Source organism: Meleagris gallopavo, chromosome 1, assembly GCF_905368555.1.
Source record: "Meleagris gallopavo chromosome 1, MGAL_WU_HG_1.1, whole genome shotgun sequence".
NCBI lineage: Eukaryota > Metazoa > Chordata > Aves > Galliformes > Phasianidae > Meleagris > Meleagris gallopavo.
The window spans coordinates 100824181-100845248 of record NC_139404.1 but is presented as its reverse complement, the minus strand read 5'-3'; the positions used below and the strand labels follow the sequence as shown (position 1 = coordinate 100845248).

The window sequence follows — 21068 nt, the reverse complement described above, 5'->3', positions numbered from 1 at the left end:
GTGGTAGGCCGCGTGGAGCCCCAGCATGCCTTGCGCAGGAGGGCGGGTCTCGGCGCATGCGCGCTGCGTTCCGCCACAAGGTGACTGAGGTTCCGCAAAGGTGGGTCGGGGCTGTCGGCTTGGGCGAGAGGCGGCTTATGTTAGGGAAGGGCGTCGTTATTGGTGCGTTCTATTCGTTTGTTCGATTGTTTTAAAGTAAAACGTCGGCGCCGTCATGATCCTCCATCAGATCCTGCGACTTTCTTCCCTTTTTCGTTCCGCTGTCTCCGTTCACCTGCGGAGAAACATCGGTTTCTCTGCCATTGCCTTTAATAAGGCAAAAGAACTCGATCCGGTTCAGAAGCTCTTCCTGGACAAGATCAGGGAGTACAACACAAAAAGCAAGTAAGTATGCTGCGTTACCTTAAAGCAGATAGTAGAGGGGTTAAAAATGCTGCTCGTTGTTTGCTCTGAAACAAGTTTGCTTGCTTGCTCACAAAAAAGTGGGTTTAATTCTGTCCTGAGACCGCTGTGAAAGAGAACTCTTGTTTTCCTGCAGCACCTACTGATAGTGCCACAACTTAAAGGCTTGGCCTTATGAACCTGGCAGAAGGTGTGCAAAAAAAAGCAAATAAGGAAGACCCTGATGTCTTTTTTCATAAGGAGTTAAAAGGCACTTAGCACACAATGGATGGTGACCAATCTACAGAGTTACTGCTGTAGCTAATTTATACGTGTATCCCAAGGAATCCTTGTGTGAGTCCAATTGAATTAAGTGTCCTCTGTTTCTTATTCTTTTTTTTTTTTTCTTAATACTCAAATCATGATCATTAATTCAGAAATAACAGAGGTACAAATCACAGTTTTGTCAAGAAGCCACACCTGGAACAAGTGAAACTCCAGAGTCCTGCAAATCTAAATACTCAGCATGGTTTTTTGTCTCCAAAGGCTGCCTCTGTAGCTTGGAATTTCATTATTTTTTATAGCAAAAAGCCCATTCTTTAGAACCCATTCTGAGAACGTTTAACTGTAAGGTAAGTGGGCCTTAAGGTGTGTCATATCTCAACTTTTGAAACTGTTTTGAATTTTTTGCTTTAGTTGATTGTCAAAATGGTAATCCATAAATCGCTATGAAAATGTAGAACTTCCATATCAACTTTCAGAACTGAACTGTTAATCGGAACTTGTTTGTTTGTTTGTATTTTAGGCAAGCTGGAGGGCCTGTTGATGTAGGTCCCGAGTTTCAGAAAGACATGAATGAATCACTTGCCAGGCTTCAGCGGATGTACGGAGAGGGAGATCTAACCAAGTTTCCAGAATTCAAATTTGAGGGTGAGTTAACAGTGGTATGAACTTGGAAGAAAGGTCATGCTCACCAACTGACTTTTGTAGTCAATTCTCTTTTAGCTTTTGTTGGAACCATTTATGTCATGTAAGATACGCTCAGTAAATAAGCTTACTTTTCCAGTGAAGATGTGAACTAACTTAGATCAGTGTTTAACCAGATTTGCAGTCAGTAGGCTGCCATACCTACATTAATTAATAGTTTCACAAACACTAAGAAAAGTGCAAAGTGGACTGTTGTTTTATCAATTTTTCTCATCTTCCCGCAGAGGTCAGCACTGCTTGTATATTGTGGATAACCAGTGCTTATCATCCAAGCTCCAGTTTGTAAACTTTATAAACTCATCCGGAAAGTCAGTGATTTCAGAATGATGAACATAGAGCTTATTAATGATTACATCGTGACTAAATTATATTAAAATTTCTTCTCCAGTTATTTGGAGATTAGCTGCTGTGGTTAGCTGCTCTCAATTTGTATTGGAATGTTTTTATGTTGCCTAGACTGAGTGTGAGAAGAATGCTTGGCGTGATTGGTTCATGTGGAATGCAAAGGGACTGCACCAATTCTGCCTTCCTTAGGACATAAAGGCAAACTTAACCTTTGTTAATGACAGGCTCATCTAATTGTTTCACTTGCTTACTTAAGCAAGTACATCTCAAAATCTCTACTGCTCACAAGCAGCTTTATCTAAAGTCAGGTTGGGATGGTAAATTGTTTTTCCGCTAAGCTGTAAGCAGCTGGTAGCTGGGAGTCAGCAGTGACTTGACTTATATAGCAAGGTTTTGGTAGCAGAAGCACTGTTGGGGTAGCCACAGTGAGGTTACCAGGGGTTGTGCCCATGTTGGACATGGTTGCAGCTGACTTAAGCAGACTCCACACGGCACAGGGGTAAGTCCACAGTGACACTGGTAGCACCTCTGTATTAAGGCACTCAGTAAACAGTAAAAAGCAACCACTACAGTAGCTGTGAAAGGAGTAGAGGGAAAATACGTGAGAAAGCAACCCTGCTGACACAGTGAAGGAGAGAGATGCATATGAATCAGAAACAAAGGAGAAACAGTGAGCCCAGGAAGACAGGATATGTGGGGAAGGTGTTCTTGCTTTGTTGTTTGTTCATCGCTACCCAAATTTCATTGGCAGTAAATTAATCTTCCACAAGTTGAGTCTGTTTTGTATGGGTTAGTAATAAATAAGCAATTTTTTTTTTTTAACTTCACCCATTAGCTTTTAAATCTGATTTTCTCCTCCTCTGTTGGGGAAGAAGGGAGTAAGCAGTTTGGGGCATCTGGCAGCCAACCAAAGTTAACCCACCACAGTCAGTGCTGTCATTCTGATCAGGCTAACTAGAAATTTAGTTTAGACCAGGAACTCACCTCAGTTATTTTGGTGGTATTCAGTTGGATTAAGAAAGGATTTGGCCTCGAATTCTTATTGGCACAAATAAAATGAAACATCTATATAGGAGGACTTAAAGTGGCTTACGGGCATGGTTTATTTATATTCAGTTTTATTTCTACGCAATATGTCAAACAATAGTACTAAAGTTTAGGGGTTTCTTTTTAGGATGAAACAATTTGCGTGACAACAGGACCAGAACAGTCACATGGGTGGACACTGTTTTACCCTGTTGCTTTTACCACCGCTGTCTGTTCTTAATCTAGGTTCAACAGGTTTTCAAAACTGTGGCTAGATTCTTTATACTTTTGTCTAAGTGAAGATTCCTATAAACAGAATCTTTAACTTTCAGACTTCTTGTATCAAAGTGAACAAGCATCACTAGCTCACCTGTCAAAACCCCCAGCTCTTCTGAGTTTGTACTTCTGGCATCAGGAATTAAGTCTTCATGAGTTCTATAGTGTGGAAATTATCTTTTGCTGTGTGTAGTTGAAAATGTGCATTCCATTCACTTTATCAGCTATGTGACACTAACAAGGAGGAAAGAAGAGCTTAGTTACTAGTTCTTGTATGAAAGCTAAGTTGGAAATACTGGCCAACGTGCACTAATATTCTGACTGATTTCTTCAGTTTCTCAACTGCCTTTTTTAACACCTCGGGGGTTGATAAAAGACATTGCAGTAGAATGCTGCCAAGGGCCGTGTCTTTCTTATAGCTAACTTACACAACTCTTAAGATGGATAAGACCTGTTTCAAAGTGCTGTTGATGCTTTTAATGGTGCTGTGGTGGTGTACCACCAGCGGGCAGCTCAGCACCACCACATTGCTCTTGCACTCACTCTCCTTAGAAGGATGGGATGAAAATATGATTGCAGGGTGGGAAGCTTGTGGGTTGAGATAAATCACTCATCAATTATAGTCATGTGCAAAAGCAGACTGTAATTTATTGGTAATTACTAACAGACTAGTGAAAACTAAAAGCTAACTAAAAACACCTTTCCCTCTCCATCCTCTTCTAACTCCTCTTATCAAGCAGCACAAATGAATGGGGAATGAGGGCTATGGTCAGTCCATAATGTTTTTTTCTCTGTTGCTCCTCTGTGGTCACTCTGCCCCCGTTCTACATGAGTCCCTCACATGAGATGCTGTCCTTCCCAAACAGATCATGCATGGGCTTCACTCAGGCTGCAGTTCTCCAAGTGCTGCTCCAACATGACTCTGTACCACGGGGCCTGCCATTCAGAACCACAGTGGTCTGTCTACACAGATGGCAGCTCCCCCACCCCTGTTCCACTGTGGGTTCCTCTCCAGGGGCTGCAGCTTCAGCCCCAGACTGTTCCTGTCCATAGGGGCCTGTCCATGGACTGTCCCTCCTCCAGGCCTTACCAGCTACTGCACCAAGGGCCCCTCTATAACTGCAGGTAGAGATCTGCTGCAGACAGTACCCATGGACTGCAAGGGGAATGGCCTGCTCCGCCATGGGCCTCTCCTGAGCTGCAGGGAGCTTCTGCTGTGTGCCTGGAGCCCCTCTTGCCCCTTCTTGTGCACTGATGTTGGTGCCCTCAGGGTTTGTTTCTCTCACATTTCTCACACCTCTCTTCCAGCTGCACAGCAGTTTTTCCCTTTTTTAAATTTGCTGTCCCAGAGGCACACCCAGTGTCATTCATGGCTTAGCACTGGTCAGCATTGAGTCCCTTTCAAAGCCAGCTGGAGCTGGCTCTTACTGATGTTTGGACTCTTCTCGGAGCTGCCACACCTGTAGCCCTCATTGCTACCAAAATCAAAGATACTGAATAGCTTAACGTTTAGTTTTCTTTGAATATGAGATGAATGGTTGTGTTTTAGGTTGGAATAAGAAAAAACTAACATCTCTTCTCTCTTGGCTTCCTTCTTTCTCCTTTAGAGCCCAACTTTGAGGAGACTCCAAAGTGATTTCTTTACATCGTCCTCCAAACAACAGAGTACATCCATGGAGTTGCTGAATATGGCATCAACTGTAACTTAATAAATGCAGTGTTTCAGTTTGATTTCTGAAGTGTGAACAAGTTCTCAAGTGCATGGGGATTGTAGTTAGCTCTGATTGTGTGCTCCTAGAGTTACTGAGGTATCTGAATAGCATATCTCTCACCTGCTAACCCTTTTGGTAAACTACGTTTCAGTGCTGAGAAGTTATAAAACTGAGTGATACATGCAGAAGAAACTTTATTTTCCCCAGTTTGTAACGTTTCAAGTTTCTGCAGGAATTATTCAGAAAACAATTCTAAATTGGTAGCAAAGCCCAAGGGACGTGACAGATCTGCATAGGCACAAATACTTTATTTTACATCAGTGAACACATAAATGATGCTCTTACAGGAACAACTGAAACTTGTTACTGATGTTGTAGGGCATAAACTTCAGTAACAGAACTACTGACACAAACACTTAAGGCTCTGAGGAACTACTTATTTGTAATACTTTACCATTTAGGGTCCAGCTATTACAGCTGTAGTTGTACTGGCAAGTAACATATGCGATCTACAGAAAGAGGTACTTCCTTGTAAAAGAGATGCTGTAGGAATTTTATATTAGACAATAAAACAATGCTTGGGACTCAATTACAAGCAGCTTTGTCCTTGCTGGATAGTAAGTTTGGGCAACTACTTCTGCACTTCTAGGTGGCTCTGTCAAACCTAATATAATGTGGACAGATGAGTAAGAACGAAGTCAGTGTTACAGGAGAGTTTGAGCCCTTGATGATGGTGGAGGTCATCTACGAAAGTTACTTGGATAGACTGTTCCAAGCTGCAAAAGTGAATCCTGTATTGCTACATGTATACATCAACAAAATGAGAAGTCACACAAATTGACCTGTGTATGCCATTTAGTTGCATCTTTAAGTTAAGCAGTTTTGTGGTTGGTTAAAAAACAAACAAACAAACAAAAACCCCAACAATCATACACAATTAAGTTGACTAGATCTAAACAGTAGCAATTTCTATTTTCAGTGCATAGTACATGGAAACAGTATTTACAGAATAGAGGTCAAAAAATCCCTTTGATATTTTTGTATAACAAGTAGTTGTTTGATGTCCCTCACAGAGGCTGAAATCTTCTAGATAACGAAGGATTTGGTGTGCTTGAAATCCTAAATGAAACAAGCAAGGTCACATAAGTTAAAGTATTTTAACTACATTAACAATTTATATTTCAGAAGAAACTCAGGCATGCAAACCAAAAAAGAGCATGACTGATACACTGTAAGTTTATTTATACTGTTACACAAAATATAATATTCTATTAAAAAGGTAAAAGTAGTAGTATCAAGGGCCTTAATATTGCTCCTTCCCACTCACAGCAGCCAGGTAGCTGGCCTCTTATGTACATACTAGATAACAAAATACATGCTGAAAATGTACACGTGCTACTAAATGTGAAATACCTTTTCACTTGTAGATTGAGAGTTGGACTTCCTGTTAATAGAACAAAAGAGGATATTGGGTTAAAAAGGTGTTTGTTTTAGCCCTTTGAAAACTTTACGAATGTGTTTGTTCTGATTTCCAGCAACCCTTAGGTTTTTTTCCGTCTTAGTAAGATGTATAAAATCTGTAACAAATACACTTGATGCTTTTAGATAGCTGTCATGATCTCAGGAGCCACAGCCAAATTATTTTCCCTAGCTTGTCCCTTCAGGCCTTCCAGGTACATTTTATCTAATTAGCAACCAGTATAAACAGTACTGTATGTTAAAGTGGAATTTTTCTTCAGTACATTGCTCTTTTACTTGCTGTTATCTAAAAGTGCTCCAATTATCTTTTAAATGCAAAGGGTTCAGTGTTCAAGATGTCACTGTATGAAAGAAAGTCCTTAAACAAACATCACAGTTACTAAATTATCCGGATGTAAATGAAGGTTACAGTGACATGGATAAAATATAAAGGTACTTACTGGGAAGAGCTCTCCTCTGGGAAAAAAAAAAAAAAAAAGAGAAGAAGAAAAAGAAAAATGAGTACAGGAGTGGTTTCCTTAAAGGTCTTTGAAATATTTACTCATAGCTTCAGTTGCTAAGTGAAATTTCAGTGTAATGTGAGTTTGAACAGAAAAAGATTAGATGGCTTTCAAAGGTAATTTAAATTCTACATGAACAGGGATGCTAATATCAGATCTGTTGCTTTCGGGCAGCAGTCTTTCTCAGACTGACATTTGTGATCCCTTATTGCTGTGCTGAACTCTACAGGTACTGATATAAATGCTACGGAGAGGTAGATAGCTCGGGCTTGAGCTTTTTCCAGGTAATCCTTCGAAGTTTCACTGCGTGCGCTTTCACCACAAACCAGAAGAGGGAGCAAGTAAGTTAGTTCCCCTTCATCAGAACTCAGCTGCTCCAAATACCCTTTATGGATTACAAGTAACCTTGTATGGATTGTTTTTGCAGTATCTTTCGTTCCCATTCCCTCTCAAAACTACAGCAAAAGCTATAGAAACCAGGATTTTGCTTGTTGCTTTTTCTTAGATTGCTGTCTGCTAGCCTTATGCAACTGTACAAATGCCTCCATCTCATTCTTGAAGTATCCTCTGCAGTAGAAGGCTGAATAAAAATGCACAGTGAAGTTGCTGCTGTAATACTCTTTAGCTATAGTACCGTGGAGGTAAAGTGTGAGAAGTACATGTTACAATTATCAGAAATATAGCTTTGTTTTACTTTTTTTAAAACCAAAAAGAGAGTGATTTTACTCTACTTACTTGTAAAATACCCTTTTTTTTGAGCATAAAGTACTCCAAGGCCACACAGTGCCATTACCAGAGCCACAATTACTACAGCAGCGATGATACCGCTTACATTAAGGTCATCTGTAATTATAAAAGATTATACAATGTTTTAAGTTTTAAAAATATCCATTAGATGGATTTTTTTCCCTAATTACTACAGGTACCTTTTGTATTTATGAGTGGACTTTGATCTAAGCTGTATAAATTATTACCTACCACCCAAACGTGGGTAAGGTGTTCAAAAGGATTACTGTATCGCAGCCATGTTAACAGGAGTGCTTGATACACTTCAAATCCTTCCTCTGAGTCAAAAAGTAAGGAAAGAGAGTGGTCAAGGGACACAAACTCCTTGTTCTGTCTATTCAGCATAAGTATTATTGAGGCTCTCAAAGATTTCTGTCTCAAAGATTTCAATATAAGTTCCCTTGATCTATTTAAACAACTGTTAGTTTGCTTCAAATAACTGAAACAGCTGATGATGGTCACATCTGTCATGAAGAACTCTTTTGGCAGGTTATTTAAAATTGGATTTTTAAAAAAATATTTTTCAACAGCAAGGCTTTTAAAATTCAACGCACTAAATGCAAATATATATAAATTTTACACAGGGCTACTGAAGTTGAGCCACTTTTATTTTGAAGATGACAACCTATGCCTATTTCTTCATAAAAATCCCTATTTCATGTTTAAATCCGTTTGGGTAATAATCTACTTTGGGAAAAAAAAAAAACAAAGCCATCAATAAGCAGAAACATTTTGATTGATCTTTTCATTATTTAATCTTCGTTATGTTACCATTATGTAGAAGACCAATTACTTATTTGGATCCTGACTTCAAGACATAAATGGACAGATGTAAATCTTACCGAAAGGTTTTTGCTATCAAAGAGAGCACAATGCACTTGGGTGAATATTTCCACATCAGGGGAAGTCTATCTTGGTAGTTCATTCTTAGTTGATTATAATCAAGCATTCTATGCATTAAAAGCTTTAATATAGTGATTTTCAGCTAAATTCTAAGAGAGAACCAAATAACTTCTTTATGGAATACTTTAACATGAAGTAGTAGAGCTTCTATACAGCGTTATTGTTGGGTTTTGTTTTGTTTTGTTTTTTTTGAAGATACACTGATGCTTTTCAGTGTTGCTCTGGCAAGTATCAAATTATTTTCATTTTAAATTTTGATCTGTTACACTATGATCTCACACAAATGCACCTCAAAATCTTGGGAGGCTGTTAATTAGTTAAACAAAAAACCTCATAAAACTATACAGATAAACTAACATTGTTACATTATGCTGTACAACATCCATAAAAGCATTCTGAAACATTAAGGTTCTCAGATGGACAGTGTGGTTCTGTGACATTCACTGCTGAGCAACATTAAGGGCTGGATACTGCAATAATACCCAACTAACTGCTTTTCTGTAAAATACAGTGAGACACACACACACACAAAGAAAAACAAAAAATTAAGTAATGCTTTAAGCAGTCACCCTCACTACACATAAGGTGCCCTAGTATACGAATATTATTCCTCCCCCATAATACCATAATCAAATAAAAGGCTGTAATTCAATATTAGTTTCTCAACTGTATCACACAATTAAATCAGTTCAGCTGCAAGACTGGTTTCTGCCCCTTTTTAGTCTGATACATACCAACTTGCATTCGCTTCATGGAGCATTTCTGAGGTAATCCAATCCCATTTGAGGCTACACAGAAATACTCTCCTGTGTCGTTCTTTGAAACAGTGTTAAATATCTATTAAAACAGAGTCCAAAACATTATCAGAATGGGAAAACAAGAACAAACAAAAAAAACAAACATAGAAATGTTGACATGTCAACATTATATATTTTCCCCCCAAAATCTGAAAGAAAGTGAGAACTTTTGCTCTCATGTTCATCTCGATCCTGCTCCCTACTCATATCCCTAGATCTTAACTTCAGCTACTTAAACATGAGGGTGTTTTAGATGGGCATTTTTACTAGATGGAGTGTACAAAATGCAGTACAAAAGCTACATCCCAAGGTTTTTTTTTTTTTCCAGAGATGTCACTTTCTCTATTATTCTAATGGAGAAATGCTGAACTGCATTATTTATGAAATACTTCTAACATAATAATTACAGTGAGAAAGCAGAAAATGGATGACCTTGTATCAGTTTCTATGTTCCTCTGTAATTATTTTTATAATCAGATTTGTTAAATGTTCTCCCTTAAATATATCCTATACATTAGAACTATAACTTTAAAGAAGAGATTAACGTTTCTGAGTAGCTCACAGTGTGCTGAAATACCTACAGCACCTGTGAATGAAAAGGCACAAATGATACGGCACATTCTGGTTTCCAAACATGATCATTTCCAAAAGTAGCCCCTAAAATGACTTTTGTAAAAATAAATAAGTAAAGATCTCAGCTTAGTAGTATGTCATTTTCTTTTTCTGTTTAGAAGGGGGAAATGGGGCTGACAAAAATATGGCCAGTTCTCACAGGGAGCATAACAGAGAACACACTAAGTTGATTTAAAGCCACTACACACTCCCACTGACAATACAAGTACAGGACTGGGACCTTTAAATGCCACTGGACTGCAGAGATTCTGAACTGCCCTTGGTGCTGCATTTCCCACTGAAGAGTGTGAAGCTTTTAAGGCACTATCAAATATAACTCAGTCAACGTACTGAGAGATCATTCTCACCTGGAGCTGGCTGGCTAACCGACAATGTGAAATTTGTCATTTATTTGCTAGATTCTGCTCATTTATCATTACTACAGCCTTATAAGTCACCCACTTTGCCTACCACATGCGACCTCTATGGTTTGTCATTGGTCTGAGACAGAAACCACACCCTATAAATTTGGTATCACATTTCAGCATGACATTGATTTCTGAGAAAGACCTTGTGCCTTGGATTAAAGCCACTGTACATTTCTGTGCTGTACAGAAATTCGGTTCTCTCCACAGCTGCTTATTACAGTTGGTTACTACACTTACCAGAGTGCCAGACTTTTTATTCATGGTGTAAGTTATGTTGGCTGTTCTAGCACTGCCTGTTCCTGTCTTTTCCAGTAAGGCAATGCCATTCTTGTACCACTGGTACTCAGATGGAGGAGATCCCTCAGCTTCCTTACAGCTCAGCTCCACTACTGTTCCCGTCATTGCAGAGTTGGGTACCACACATATTGGAGTAGTGGGAGGAACTGGAAAACAATTCTGTACTTGTTACACAGTCTTATCAGTATTGTCTATCTCACAACTTTTTGACAGTCACTGAGGAGGTGAACACTTGTGTACATGCTCAACAGCTACCACATTAACAAATGGGGGTTCTGGAGACAGGGTGGATGGCTTCAGTTCTGCTACTGAAGAGCACTGTAAGGTATATAACTTAACACTGACAAAAACAGTGAAAGCAAACTTTTGCACTTAGGCTCCCTCACCACATGTTGTGTTATCGTGTCTTCAATCTATACACATTCATCCAAACTCTAGATATCTTTTTCCACCCCATTTATTCAGTGGGGCTTCTTGCTCCCAGATGCAGAAGGGATGTCTCGGGGAGTCTGGAGTCCAGGAATTTTTTTTCCCCTCAATAGTATTTAAAAACAAAAGTGAGAAAGCATAAGAAGATTTTTGTTTTGCTTCTACTGTTTTTTGAAACACAATTGTCAGAAAGAATGACGAAGACTAGCAATCATCACAGCCAGTGCATGAATCTCAGGTAGAAGATGAAAGGCAGTCGACTATTAAGTTCAGTTTAAATTAAAAAAACAAAACCGAACAACAACAACAACAAAACAAGAAAAAAAAAATTCCCCCCTAGTCAAGTACATGTTTAGTATTTTTCTTCTACAGTTCTCTGAGCAGGGAGAATCAGTGAGGAAACAGTTCTTACTTTCCTCAGCTATTGTTGGAGTATTTGGAGAAACTTCTGTCAGGTTTTGCATCACATTTTGCATCATAGATACAGGACAACTCAGGTCCCTCTGTCATTAATATTAAGATCTTTTTTCCAACTTTTATTACATCAACAGAAAAGGAACTTTATTATTATTATTATTATTATTATTTTGGTTCCTTGAAACTATCCAGATGAAAACTAATGGTGAAGAGGAATACAAGGCATATTAAAAGCACAGGTGACACCTTAACAGCTGTTCATAATTTTTCCCTGACTTCAACATAGAAAGCAAAAATTCTAAAAACAAAACATAAAACCCACACTGAACTTCCATAAACTTTCAAAATGTTTCTGCACGAGACACACAATCACCCACCACTCTCTTTTTATTCCAAGATTTCAAATTTAAATGAAGAAGCTACACTTATATGTGTAGAGAGAGTGGGGAAAAAAGAAGGAAAAGGTGATATTACCTCGTTGGAATTATGCAGAAGCTCATGAATTTATCATCTTTTATGAAGAACTCTGAGACTTTACTTTTAACTTCAAGAGATAAATTGATTTTGTATTGAAAAAATACAGGAACTTCTTTCCTACTCACGAGGGGAAAAAAAATTAGCTATCTACCATTTGTTAATTGGGAAAAAGTATGAGGAAATGTAGAAAAAAAAAATGGGCTCAATATTCATTTTTCCATCCTTTCCCCAAGTGAGAAAAAACAAGAAAAAAAAAAAACCATAAAGAATAATAAAAAACAACATCTCTCCTATAAATAAAGTCTACAGATTGCTACCTGGCATTATGCAGGCACTGCAGCAATTTCTCCTTCCAAAAACAGGAGGAGACTGTAGCACATTAGAATGAACTGCTGCTTTGGAATATTTGATAAGTGTTGACAGATGCTGACTTTCCAGTGTCAAACAAGATCAGATTCTCAGCCACTGAGTAACTTCAGTTTTAGTAGAAACGGATATTTCATCATCACACTGATCATCACACTTCATAATTTTTGACAATGAAAACACACATTTATATCATGAAAGAAATAAGTTATGTTACTTTCTAATACAAGCATGCATTTCTTTGAATACTGTAGAATGGGAATGTAAGCAAGAACATATATTTATTACCCAACACAAGAAAGATCCAAAATCCAACAGCTACATTCTACGTGGACAATCATACATGTAACACCCCTTGCCATCATTGAATTTATTTACAGAAATCTAGGTGATAAAGTTTCTTTGTACCCAATACTGTAAGAGTAATAGAAGCCTCTCCCAGGCGTTGCCCCTCTTCACTCTTCGCACTGATTTCGCAGCGGTAGGTCCCAGAATCCTTTCTAGTCACATTTCTAATACGGATTCCTGTATTCAACATCTCAGCTCGGTCTCTAAGATCACCTTTTAGAGAGAACAGACAAAGCAGTTTCTGTTCATCACTTACAGAAAATATCTGTTTCTTATTGACTAGTTCTGAAATCCCAAACAAATTATGAACTATTGCTCATTTATGCAATGCTAGATATCTATCACTAAGGAGCAATATGTAATCTCCCGCCCAAGACAGTAAGAACCTTCCACAAAATTCCCCATTTATTCCAGAAAAAAAGTCACTCTGAAGCATCAAACACTTTCTAGTTGGAAGATAGAATACTTTTTTCCTTCTATGGACATCTCAAGAAAGTATGTATACCACTAGTCATGAGACTGGAAAAAAAAAAAAAAAAAGATGGAGCGATTGCAGTGATGGCGATCACTGATTTAATTCTCTTACAAAAAGGATTCTGAGCGAGACTACAGCAAACTATTTGACTTTTTAACTTAGCGAGAAAAAAAAGATGGATTTAGCAAGGATATTGCCAGTTTCCTTACAATGAGCTTTTCTTCATTCAACAGCTTGTTATGAAATTAAACTTGCACAAACAGAACAAGGAGTTCTAGTGTCTTTGTAACTGAAACATATGCAAGGAAAAAAAAGTTCATCGACAAGACCAGCATATCTCCCATGCTCTATAAACTAACAAAATTGCTGTGACCTTCTTTTACTTCTCAAGCTTTACGTGTCACGTACAAGGTACCAAAGAACCACGCTTTCTTCAACAGATAAAGCTGAGGTAAATCTTCTAACCGAAGTATAAACAAAAATTCTACTTTTGAAAAACAGTACAAATAATTTAAAATGTACTGCTGAGTTTATATTTTATGTATATAAACATTGTTGCATTATTCATATCTAAGCCCCTAGCTCTACAGCAGGCTTCTGAAACCTCTTTATTGGATAGGAGTGCACAGCTTTCAACAGTTTTTTTGTGAGCTTATGTTTGAATGTAATTTCATTTATAAAAAACCTCAAGGAACAGACACTGTCGATTTTCTCTGTCTCCAGTTTTCTTATATTTAGCTTCCTTAAAAACATAACTAAATGTTGAGAATTTTTTGAAGAAAAGCTGTTCTTTTTTTTCCCCTGAGGAAACATTATTTTTCTCAAAAGGACAAAAGTCAAGAGCATCCTCTTTCAGTCATTTTCCTAATGTTATTCCCAAGGAGAGCTGATATCTATGCAAGAGAATGACATATTAAGCCATTAGTCCAAGCTTGTAGTACCATACCTGTAAATTCACCATTGTAGTAAACAAATGAAACTTCTTGGGACTGAATTTTCTTCCACTCTATCCTTAGACTCATCCCTTTTGAAAATTTGTGCTTGCAACTAAGAATAGCTTCTAGAGAGGGAAAACAAACAAACAAAAACAAACACAGAAGAACAAAGAGCAAAAGAGAACTTTCATCACTGTGTGCAATACACATTCAGGTTCCATGACATTAATCTCCTTTAAAAGAGCTTGAGCAGACAGCAATGGCCAGATCAATTTAAAAAAACGTCATCAGACCTTCTCCAGATTTACACGAGCATAAAGAAGAAACAAAGAAGAAAATAGTAATTTCTCATTAATGCAGTGGCCTTCAAGTGGGATCAAACTTCAGATGTTAGATAGGCAGAGATTCCATACTACTATCCTCATTTTGTTTCAATATTTCTGTCAGTGAACAAACACCATTAAAAGGACTCTCTTCCAGTTCTTATGTGTATTGCTCTAAATTCATTATCAGTAGTTTACCTGTAACAACGAAAATGAAAAACACACTAATAAGATGGTTAAATATTTTGAGTAACTTAAATATTTAGGTACAATTTCACATTGGTTATTTTATTTTTATTTATGTGCAAGATGAGCATAAGCTTCATTAAGATTATCCAGACAACGACCTTCTCAGTGCAAAGATAATAGTAATATGGGGTAGCAACAACCTAAAACAAGCTAACTGGCAAGTAGGAAGCCCAGGGTTGGGGCAAGAGCAGCAGGTAGGACAAAGGCTGTGACAGTACTCAGGAGATCCATGAATATGCATGCGCTCTTCTGGAACCTAGAGCGTTGTATGAGCACTTTTACCAGTGAACTCCTCTCACCAAAGAGGAGGAAGGAGGCTTAATTGTCTGCACTTCACCTCAACAACATTACATGTGGGTGCAGCTGAAGGTCACACTTCATCTTTACTGGTTTGCACGTGCATCTCTGAGTTGCGCACAGAGCTACTGGCTGAAACTGCAAATGGGAAAGCAGCGTGTGTATCCCTCAGACTGGGATCTAGGGACTCCAGATACACCAAAGCTGGGCTCCAGCAGCCAGGCAGATGGAGTCTCCTACTTTTCTCAAGTAAAGAATGTTCAAAAAACTGTTCGCATTTCTGCCTGTCCACTCAAGTTTCCCTTAGTTATGTACATCAGGCACCTCCAAATATTACACAGGCTGAAATTTCAAGGATTACTGCTTTTTACTATAGTTCCCATAACTGAGTAGTAACAGAACAAAATTAGTGTCTCTTACAAAGAACAGGTCAACTGTTATTTTTTATTCCCTTGCAGCATGGCATGAGCATATGCCATCTCTAATATGCAGCCTGCATCGTAGTAATTATGGTCTCTGGTCAAGCCTATAGACATGATGGGGGAACTGCAGAGGGAGAGAAGGAATGACAAGCTGTACAGGAGAGTTATGACTGTCTCTGAATCTATTAATAAGTGAAATTTAGTATCTCTCAGGATCTTCTGTGAAAGAAAAAAAATGCAGTATTGATCTTGACTTCTCGTCTTTCAGTATAGGCCAGAGCATCATGTATCAAAAGCCCTTGAAGTTTTGGCAACACCTGTCTGGTTTACAGGAGGCAAACATCAACTGACAAAATGTACAATCAGCCTGCATTAACCATCTTCCTTTTCAATCTCAGCAAAAAAAGCTGCAGGGTGATCAAGAGGTACCAAAAATCTGTCCATTCACCCTTTAGTCTTGCATACATTTCCAACCCACTAGATTAATGTGTTTGTTGCTCTCTCTGTTTTAATTAAAAAATATTTTTTAAAAGTAAGTTTGATTAGTTACATACATAACTATATTATATAATTTTATATGCGGCCCAAGACCATTCCTCTTCACTCAGTGCAGCCCAGGCAAGCCAAATGGTGGGACACCCATGCTTAAAGTTTCATCTCCCATGTCTGTTCTGTGAAGAACTTCAAAGGGGTCAGGCTGGTAGCCCTAGGGATCTCTCATGGGGAAATAATGTTCAGACTTGAAAGAAAAAAAAAAATGAGACAAGAGGGTATTATTTGCCAGAAACATGTTACGCACATACTGGCTGCTTCCAAAAACATGTCGTGCACTCAGGAAGCCTGAGGTTCCTGACTTCAGGTTGAGTAGCTGGGTGGAGGCTTCCTGAATCTTAAGATTTGCTGAAGTTTCCTTTCCATTCTGTTTTTGTATCCTTCTAACAAAGAAAAGCCATCATTCAAGCTCGGTTTGCTGACCTTGTGACAGCTGGCTGGTCCCATGAGTTGGTCTGTATTGGCTGAGCTGCCTGCATCAGCTGAAGTTCTCAGCTTAACAAGTCACCTCTGCCTTGAAAGAGCTGCTCGTCTCATGTGCCATGTTTTTTTTTTTTTTCCTCTTCAGAAAAACCTAGTATTGATGCCCTCCCACTAATCTTATCCAAAGAAAAGGTACAGAAAAGGAGCAGTGGAATGCACACAGAACAGAGAAAACGTAACAAAAGCCTTCCTTACTTATAGTTCTCGTCTCCTGCTTTTCCCCATACTAGTAGAGTCAGTGAGAGGAATTCTCCAAAAACAATCTACTTGGTTTTCATTAAGATAGACCTACAAGAAACTGTTCATCAGCAGAGGCTCTATAAGACTGATAAGAGCCCTCAGGGATCTTGGAGAGGTCTGAACAACATTGGCTTTGGATTTATGTCTGGTCCAGGGCAATTATTTGATTAGCCCTCCTCTACAGTAATAGAAATTGGAAGTGAAAAGAAAAACACATTTCAGATCAGCTTAGCTATTAATCATTTAGATTAAAAGCTAAGTCTATCTGCTCCTACATTCCCTTAGTGCAAAAAAGGGAAAGTTATCCTCATTAAACTGATCTCGCTCCCATAAAATACCAAAATAATAAAGTACAAGCCACATATATGGGTAGGGAGCTGACAGTTTCAGAGACCATTCAAATACTTCATCATTATCTCACAGATGAATGAAGCCTCAGCAAAAAACTTTCAATTCTGAAATTCCCATCTCTCTGCATTCCAACCAAGTACAATGAAATAACAACAAAAACCCACACAAGCCACATACCTCACATACTTACGCACTACTAGGATCTCTTTCTCATCTATTCAGCTAACATCAGATTTTCTTGCCTGCCTCCTTAACTTCTGTATCTGATTACTGGGAATTATTATCCACCCATGATTAAAGCCATGATAAAAAGTATACATTTAAGACAGTCATTAAAGTTACTGTCATTTTTTAAATAGTCACTAACTTATAGCTACTGATAACAGAGAGAAAATAATGGTAAATTCACTAACTCCTCACATCTCTGTTTAAGATTAATGCTTTTCTTATCCATCAATTCACAGCGCCTTATGTGGAAGGAAACAAAGCCAATGTTACGGTGGGCTATCAGGACTGAGAAACAAGTTACAAGAATCACAGAATAGGTGTGGTTGAAAAGGATCTCTGGAGAGCATTTAGTCCAACTCTGTAAGCAACTGAAAATGGAGACAAAACAAAGATTACAAGAGTAGTCAACAAAGAGAGTAGGATCAAGACCACCACCCTCCTCACCATCCAAGGAAAAAGGAAGACAATCTTAACTGCACAGCTTGCATATATTTATTACACGTATTTTTAAATCAGAGCAATGCATATACTATACCTTTAAACTCCTCTGCTTTTACATTTTTATTATCTGTTTCAATAGCAATTCCAGTCACTTTATGATCTGCAAGAGGACAGAAAAAAAATAAAAAAGCAGTTCAGTGATAAAGACTTGTACTTTTCTTTAGTGTTTCAGCAGTTTTTGAGACTTCCTTACACAGTACAGGTTGGATAATGTCTGCTAAGAACTTGACTAAGATTTAGATTATGGCTGGCCATATGGGTAACCTTGAACAATTCATGTTTTTCTATGACCTGACATCTGAAAAAAAAAAAAAAAAAAAAAAAAAAAAAAAAAAGGAATGTTTCTCTTTAACAACACCATGGTGATATTCACACATGAGAAGTTCAATATAAAAAGTAGGTGTTGTTTTATACTGGTGCAACATCTCAGTCTGCTTTTAATTCAAGTGACTTGTATTAAACTGGGAGTGTATTTTCCACTGTATTTCTGTTATATGGCAGGCTTCTTTCCTGAATACCACCAACTGCTTATCCAGGCTAACATATGTACAATAACTGGCAAGAAAGTCAAGAAAGTACTCCAGTTTGCATTCCCTCAGATTGCCCTGCAGGAACAACTAAATACATTTCTTTACACAGGTTTATGTTAGTATTATTTCAAAAGCAGCTCAAGTTCCAGAGGATTTAAACAAATTTTCAAGACAGTATGGACACTCATCTCACACTCAATTTCCTGTGTCCACATCAGCCACTGAACAACTGCTACACAGGGTATAAAGAAGTGAGTACAACTCTCCATCATCAAAATTTAGAAACATAGCTAATTCAAAATAAGAATGTAATCTTATTTTGAGTGATAGAAACTAGTCCAGTTTGACCTGCTATTTGCCTCTTGCACACACAGACCTCCTTTGTTCAAAAATTTCTCATCCCTCATTAGGCACATCTGGGTTACCTGGAATTGTTCTGAAAACATGAACAGATCAAGAATCCCTTGCTTCTTGTTATCTTCTTTCGGTTCTTCATTACTTCTGTCAAAGTGTGTTCATCGTTTATCATTTCACTGAGTCTATCTGGTTTTCAGATGAGTACTCACAGCTCCGAGTTAGGATGCCATTTTCTTTATACAAAGATACCATCCAGAAGTCATCTCTTGCTTTTCTTTCCAAAATCATTCCTTGCTGTTCTAGCCTGGCACTACATATTCCATCCTCCATCTATGATGCTCCTGTGGGCCCTTCTCCATAATTCTCTAGTACTTCTCCAATTTCCTTTAAAAATACAGATTCTGACATATGAGTATTCTCAACCATCATGGCTGTGAGTAATAGAGCAATTAGAATAGCTATTTGAGTCCGCACCACTACAGCAGAGGTTCAGTTGTTCATTTCCAGTATCTTGTTGAGGTGGGTTGACCTTAGCTTGCTGCCTGTCATCCATCCAGCCATTCTCATCACACCTCCTCACTGGGACAAGGAAGGAAAGTAAGATGAAAATGCCTTTGGGCAGAAATAGAGGGGGATTGCTCGTCAATTACCATCATAGGGAAAACAGACTCAACTGGGGAAAACTAATATAATTTAGTGACTGAGAGAATAGAGAATGAGGACTGCAATCAGTAGTAACAGCTCATCTCCGCACACTTTTGCTCATCTCCAGTGCAGAGCTTTCCCGTGGACTGCAGCTTACTTCAGGGAACACCCACTCGATCCTACCATGGGCTATAGGACTGCAGGGACAACTATGCTTGGGCACCTGTAGCTCCTCCTTCTCTCTGCTGGGTGCCTACAGGGCTGTTCCTGCTCCCCTCAACTCTCCCTGCTGCATTCTGTGTGCCCTCTCTTTCCCAAACTGTCCCTGAGGCACCCTAGGATGGCTGCTCTGACCAGCCATGCTTTTAGCACAGGTCAGCCCAGGCCTTGCCTCACACAGCAGTCCCACAGCCTCCTAGCTGTGCCTCAATACCTGTACCCCAGCACACCTGCATTACTATTCAGAGCTGCTGCTTTCTCAGTGTCTCGCTGCCTCTCTCTCCCAAATTCAAATGCAAATTCAACATTTCTTGTTTTTCAGAGAATACAGCTTCACGTTTGGCAACATAAAGTGAATTTTCACATCTGCAGATTAACAAATGATCCAAATTCATGTGTAACTATCCTGTCCTCAATATGTCTTAATCACCTTTGTGTCACTCCAGAATAGTTATGGCAGAAGTTTACAATATGAAAGTAAATACAAAGCAAAGATTACAGTTCAAGCAATGCCGCTTATGTTCCCTCAGATTGCAGAAATAGCAAAAATATTTCCATTACAAGTCACGCTTGCAATTTTTTCCACTCCATCAAGAAAGGAAACTTTCCTGTTGGACTTTCAGAAAAGTATAACAGAACAAACTGCTAAAAGAGCCCTGAGGAGAGCAGAAGAGGGAACCCCTCTTCTCCCCCAGCACCTCCCTAACAGCTGCCCCTTTACCTACACACACAGCCCATCCCTCTGATTTTGTCTAAGCTTGGCATAAAATAAAGGCTGAAATAATTCTCCTTTACATTTATTAAGCCCCATTTAGATTTATGGAAATAAATTTAGCTTTTACTTTTACGCAAGCCTGTTTCTAGAATAGTAAAAAATTAAGTGTCTTATAAGCCTGTATGTAAAAAATCATGTTATCTACTGAAATAATATCTTCCTTCAGATTTTCATGGTAGGTAGAACATTTCGTTTTGAGGCCCTGAGTTCAGCTAAAGTAGGAAGCATTTCTAGGCCCTAAGCATGTAGATAAAGCCATTTATAAATTATTGGCACATCAGCCTTCTCTCTGCGCACAAAACAACCTGACCACTATATGACATACACCATTTCATAAACTTGAAAATCCCTCTCCTCTTTAATACAGTGATCATGAGGCTCTCTGACCTTTTTTAAGTAATCACGAGCTAGAATACACAATAGGAGATAATGTTTTATGACTTCTGGAGCAAGATCTTACTTACTTAGTAAGTACTTAGTTATTTCTGTGGAACTTGTCATGAAATTACTCTGTGTACTTTGCACAGGGAGCTTGCAATTGCACCAAGTTTGTGTATTTCCTCCTGGATCAAGGGATTACAGAATACACAAGTTTGGTATGCAGTGTAACAGGTACTAAATATTGTGTGAGGAAAAAAAAAAAAGAAAAAAGAAGTTCTCAGCATGCACAAAGCCTTCCTCATCACACACAAACCACACATATACATGCTCCTCTTCAAGAACATTAAAGTGGTGCAGTGGTAGCTGATGATCAAAACCCGATCAAGTAGGAGAGGTCTTTAAAGCTAGAGTACTTTTTCCTTACAATGCCCTTTTAGAAAAGTTTCTGCCAATTACTCATAAGCCAATTCTCAAGCATTGGATTTTAATTCACCATATGAGGAGCAATAGAGAAAAAATGACAGATTATTGTACTACCA

At 38.5% G+C, this 21068-nt stretch overlaps 2 protein-coding genes across 2 annotated transcripts in view; one reads left to right on the top strand and one right to left on the bottom strand.

Annotated features, from left to right (window-relative positions):
- Positions 1–73: 73 nt before the first annotated feature.
- ATP5PF (ATP synthase peripheral stalk subunit F6) lies at positions 74–4746 on the top strand. Its single transcript, XM_003202874.4, has 3 exons — positions 74–384; positions 1187–1311; positions 4623–4746. The coding sequence occupies exons 1-3, from the start codon at positions 215–217 to the stop codon at positions 4649–4651; spliced, it is 324 nt and encodes a 107-aa protein (XP_003202922.1). The 5' UTR covers positions 74–214; the 3' UTR covers positions 4652–4746.
- A 270-nt stretch (positions 4747–5016) lies between these two features.
- JAM2 (junctional adhesion molecule 2) overlaps positions 5017–21068 on the bottom strand; it is a 28889-nt gene continuing 12837 nt past the window's right edge. The window contains exons 2-10 of the mRNA XM_031556660.2: positions 17657–17722; positions 13988–14101; positions 12627–12779; positions 10470–10675; positions 9130–9232; positions 7442–7549; positions 6647–6662; positions 6141–6171; positions 5017–5846 (exon numbers count right to left, since the gene is read on the bottom strand). Of these exons, the coding sequence (XP_031412520.2) occupies positions 5814–5846; positions 6141–6171; positions 6647–6662; positions 7442–7549; positions 9130–9232; positions 10470–10675; positions 12627–12779; positions 13988–14101; positions 17657–17722 (830 nt within the window). The 3' untranslated portion in view covers positions 5017–5813. The remainder of the gene's footprint in view (positions 5847–6140; positions 6172–6646; positions 6663–7441; positions 7550–9129; positions 9233–10469; positions 10676–12626; positions 12780–13987; positions 14102–17656; positions 17723–21068) is intronic.

What these genes read in the sequence shown, in the direction of transcription:
- ATP5PF (XM_003202874.4), top strand. Translation starts at nt 215, where the DNA reads ATGATCCTCCATCAGATCCTGCGACTTTCTTCCCTTTTTCGTTCCGCT. An exon ending in GAGTACAACACAAAAAGCAA is followed by an intron (nt 385 to 1,186) that starts GTAAGTATGCTG and finishes TTTGTATTTTAG; the next exon opens with GCAAGCTGGAGGGCCTGTTG. An exon ending in TCCAGAATTCAAATTTGAGG is followed by an intron (nt 1,312 to 4,622) that starts GTGAGTTAACAG and finishes TTTCTCCTTTAG; the next exon opens with AGCCCAACTTTGAGGAGACT.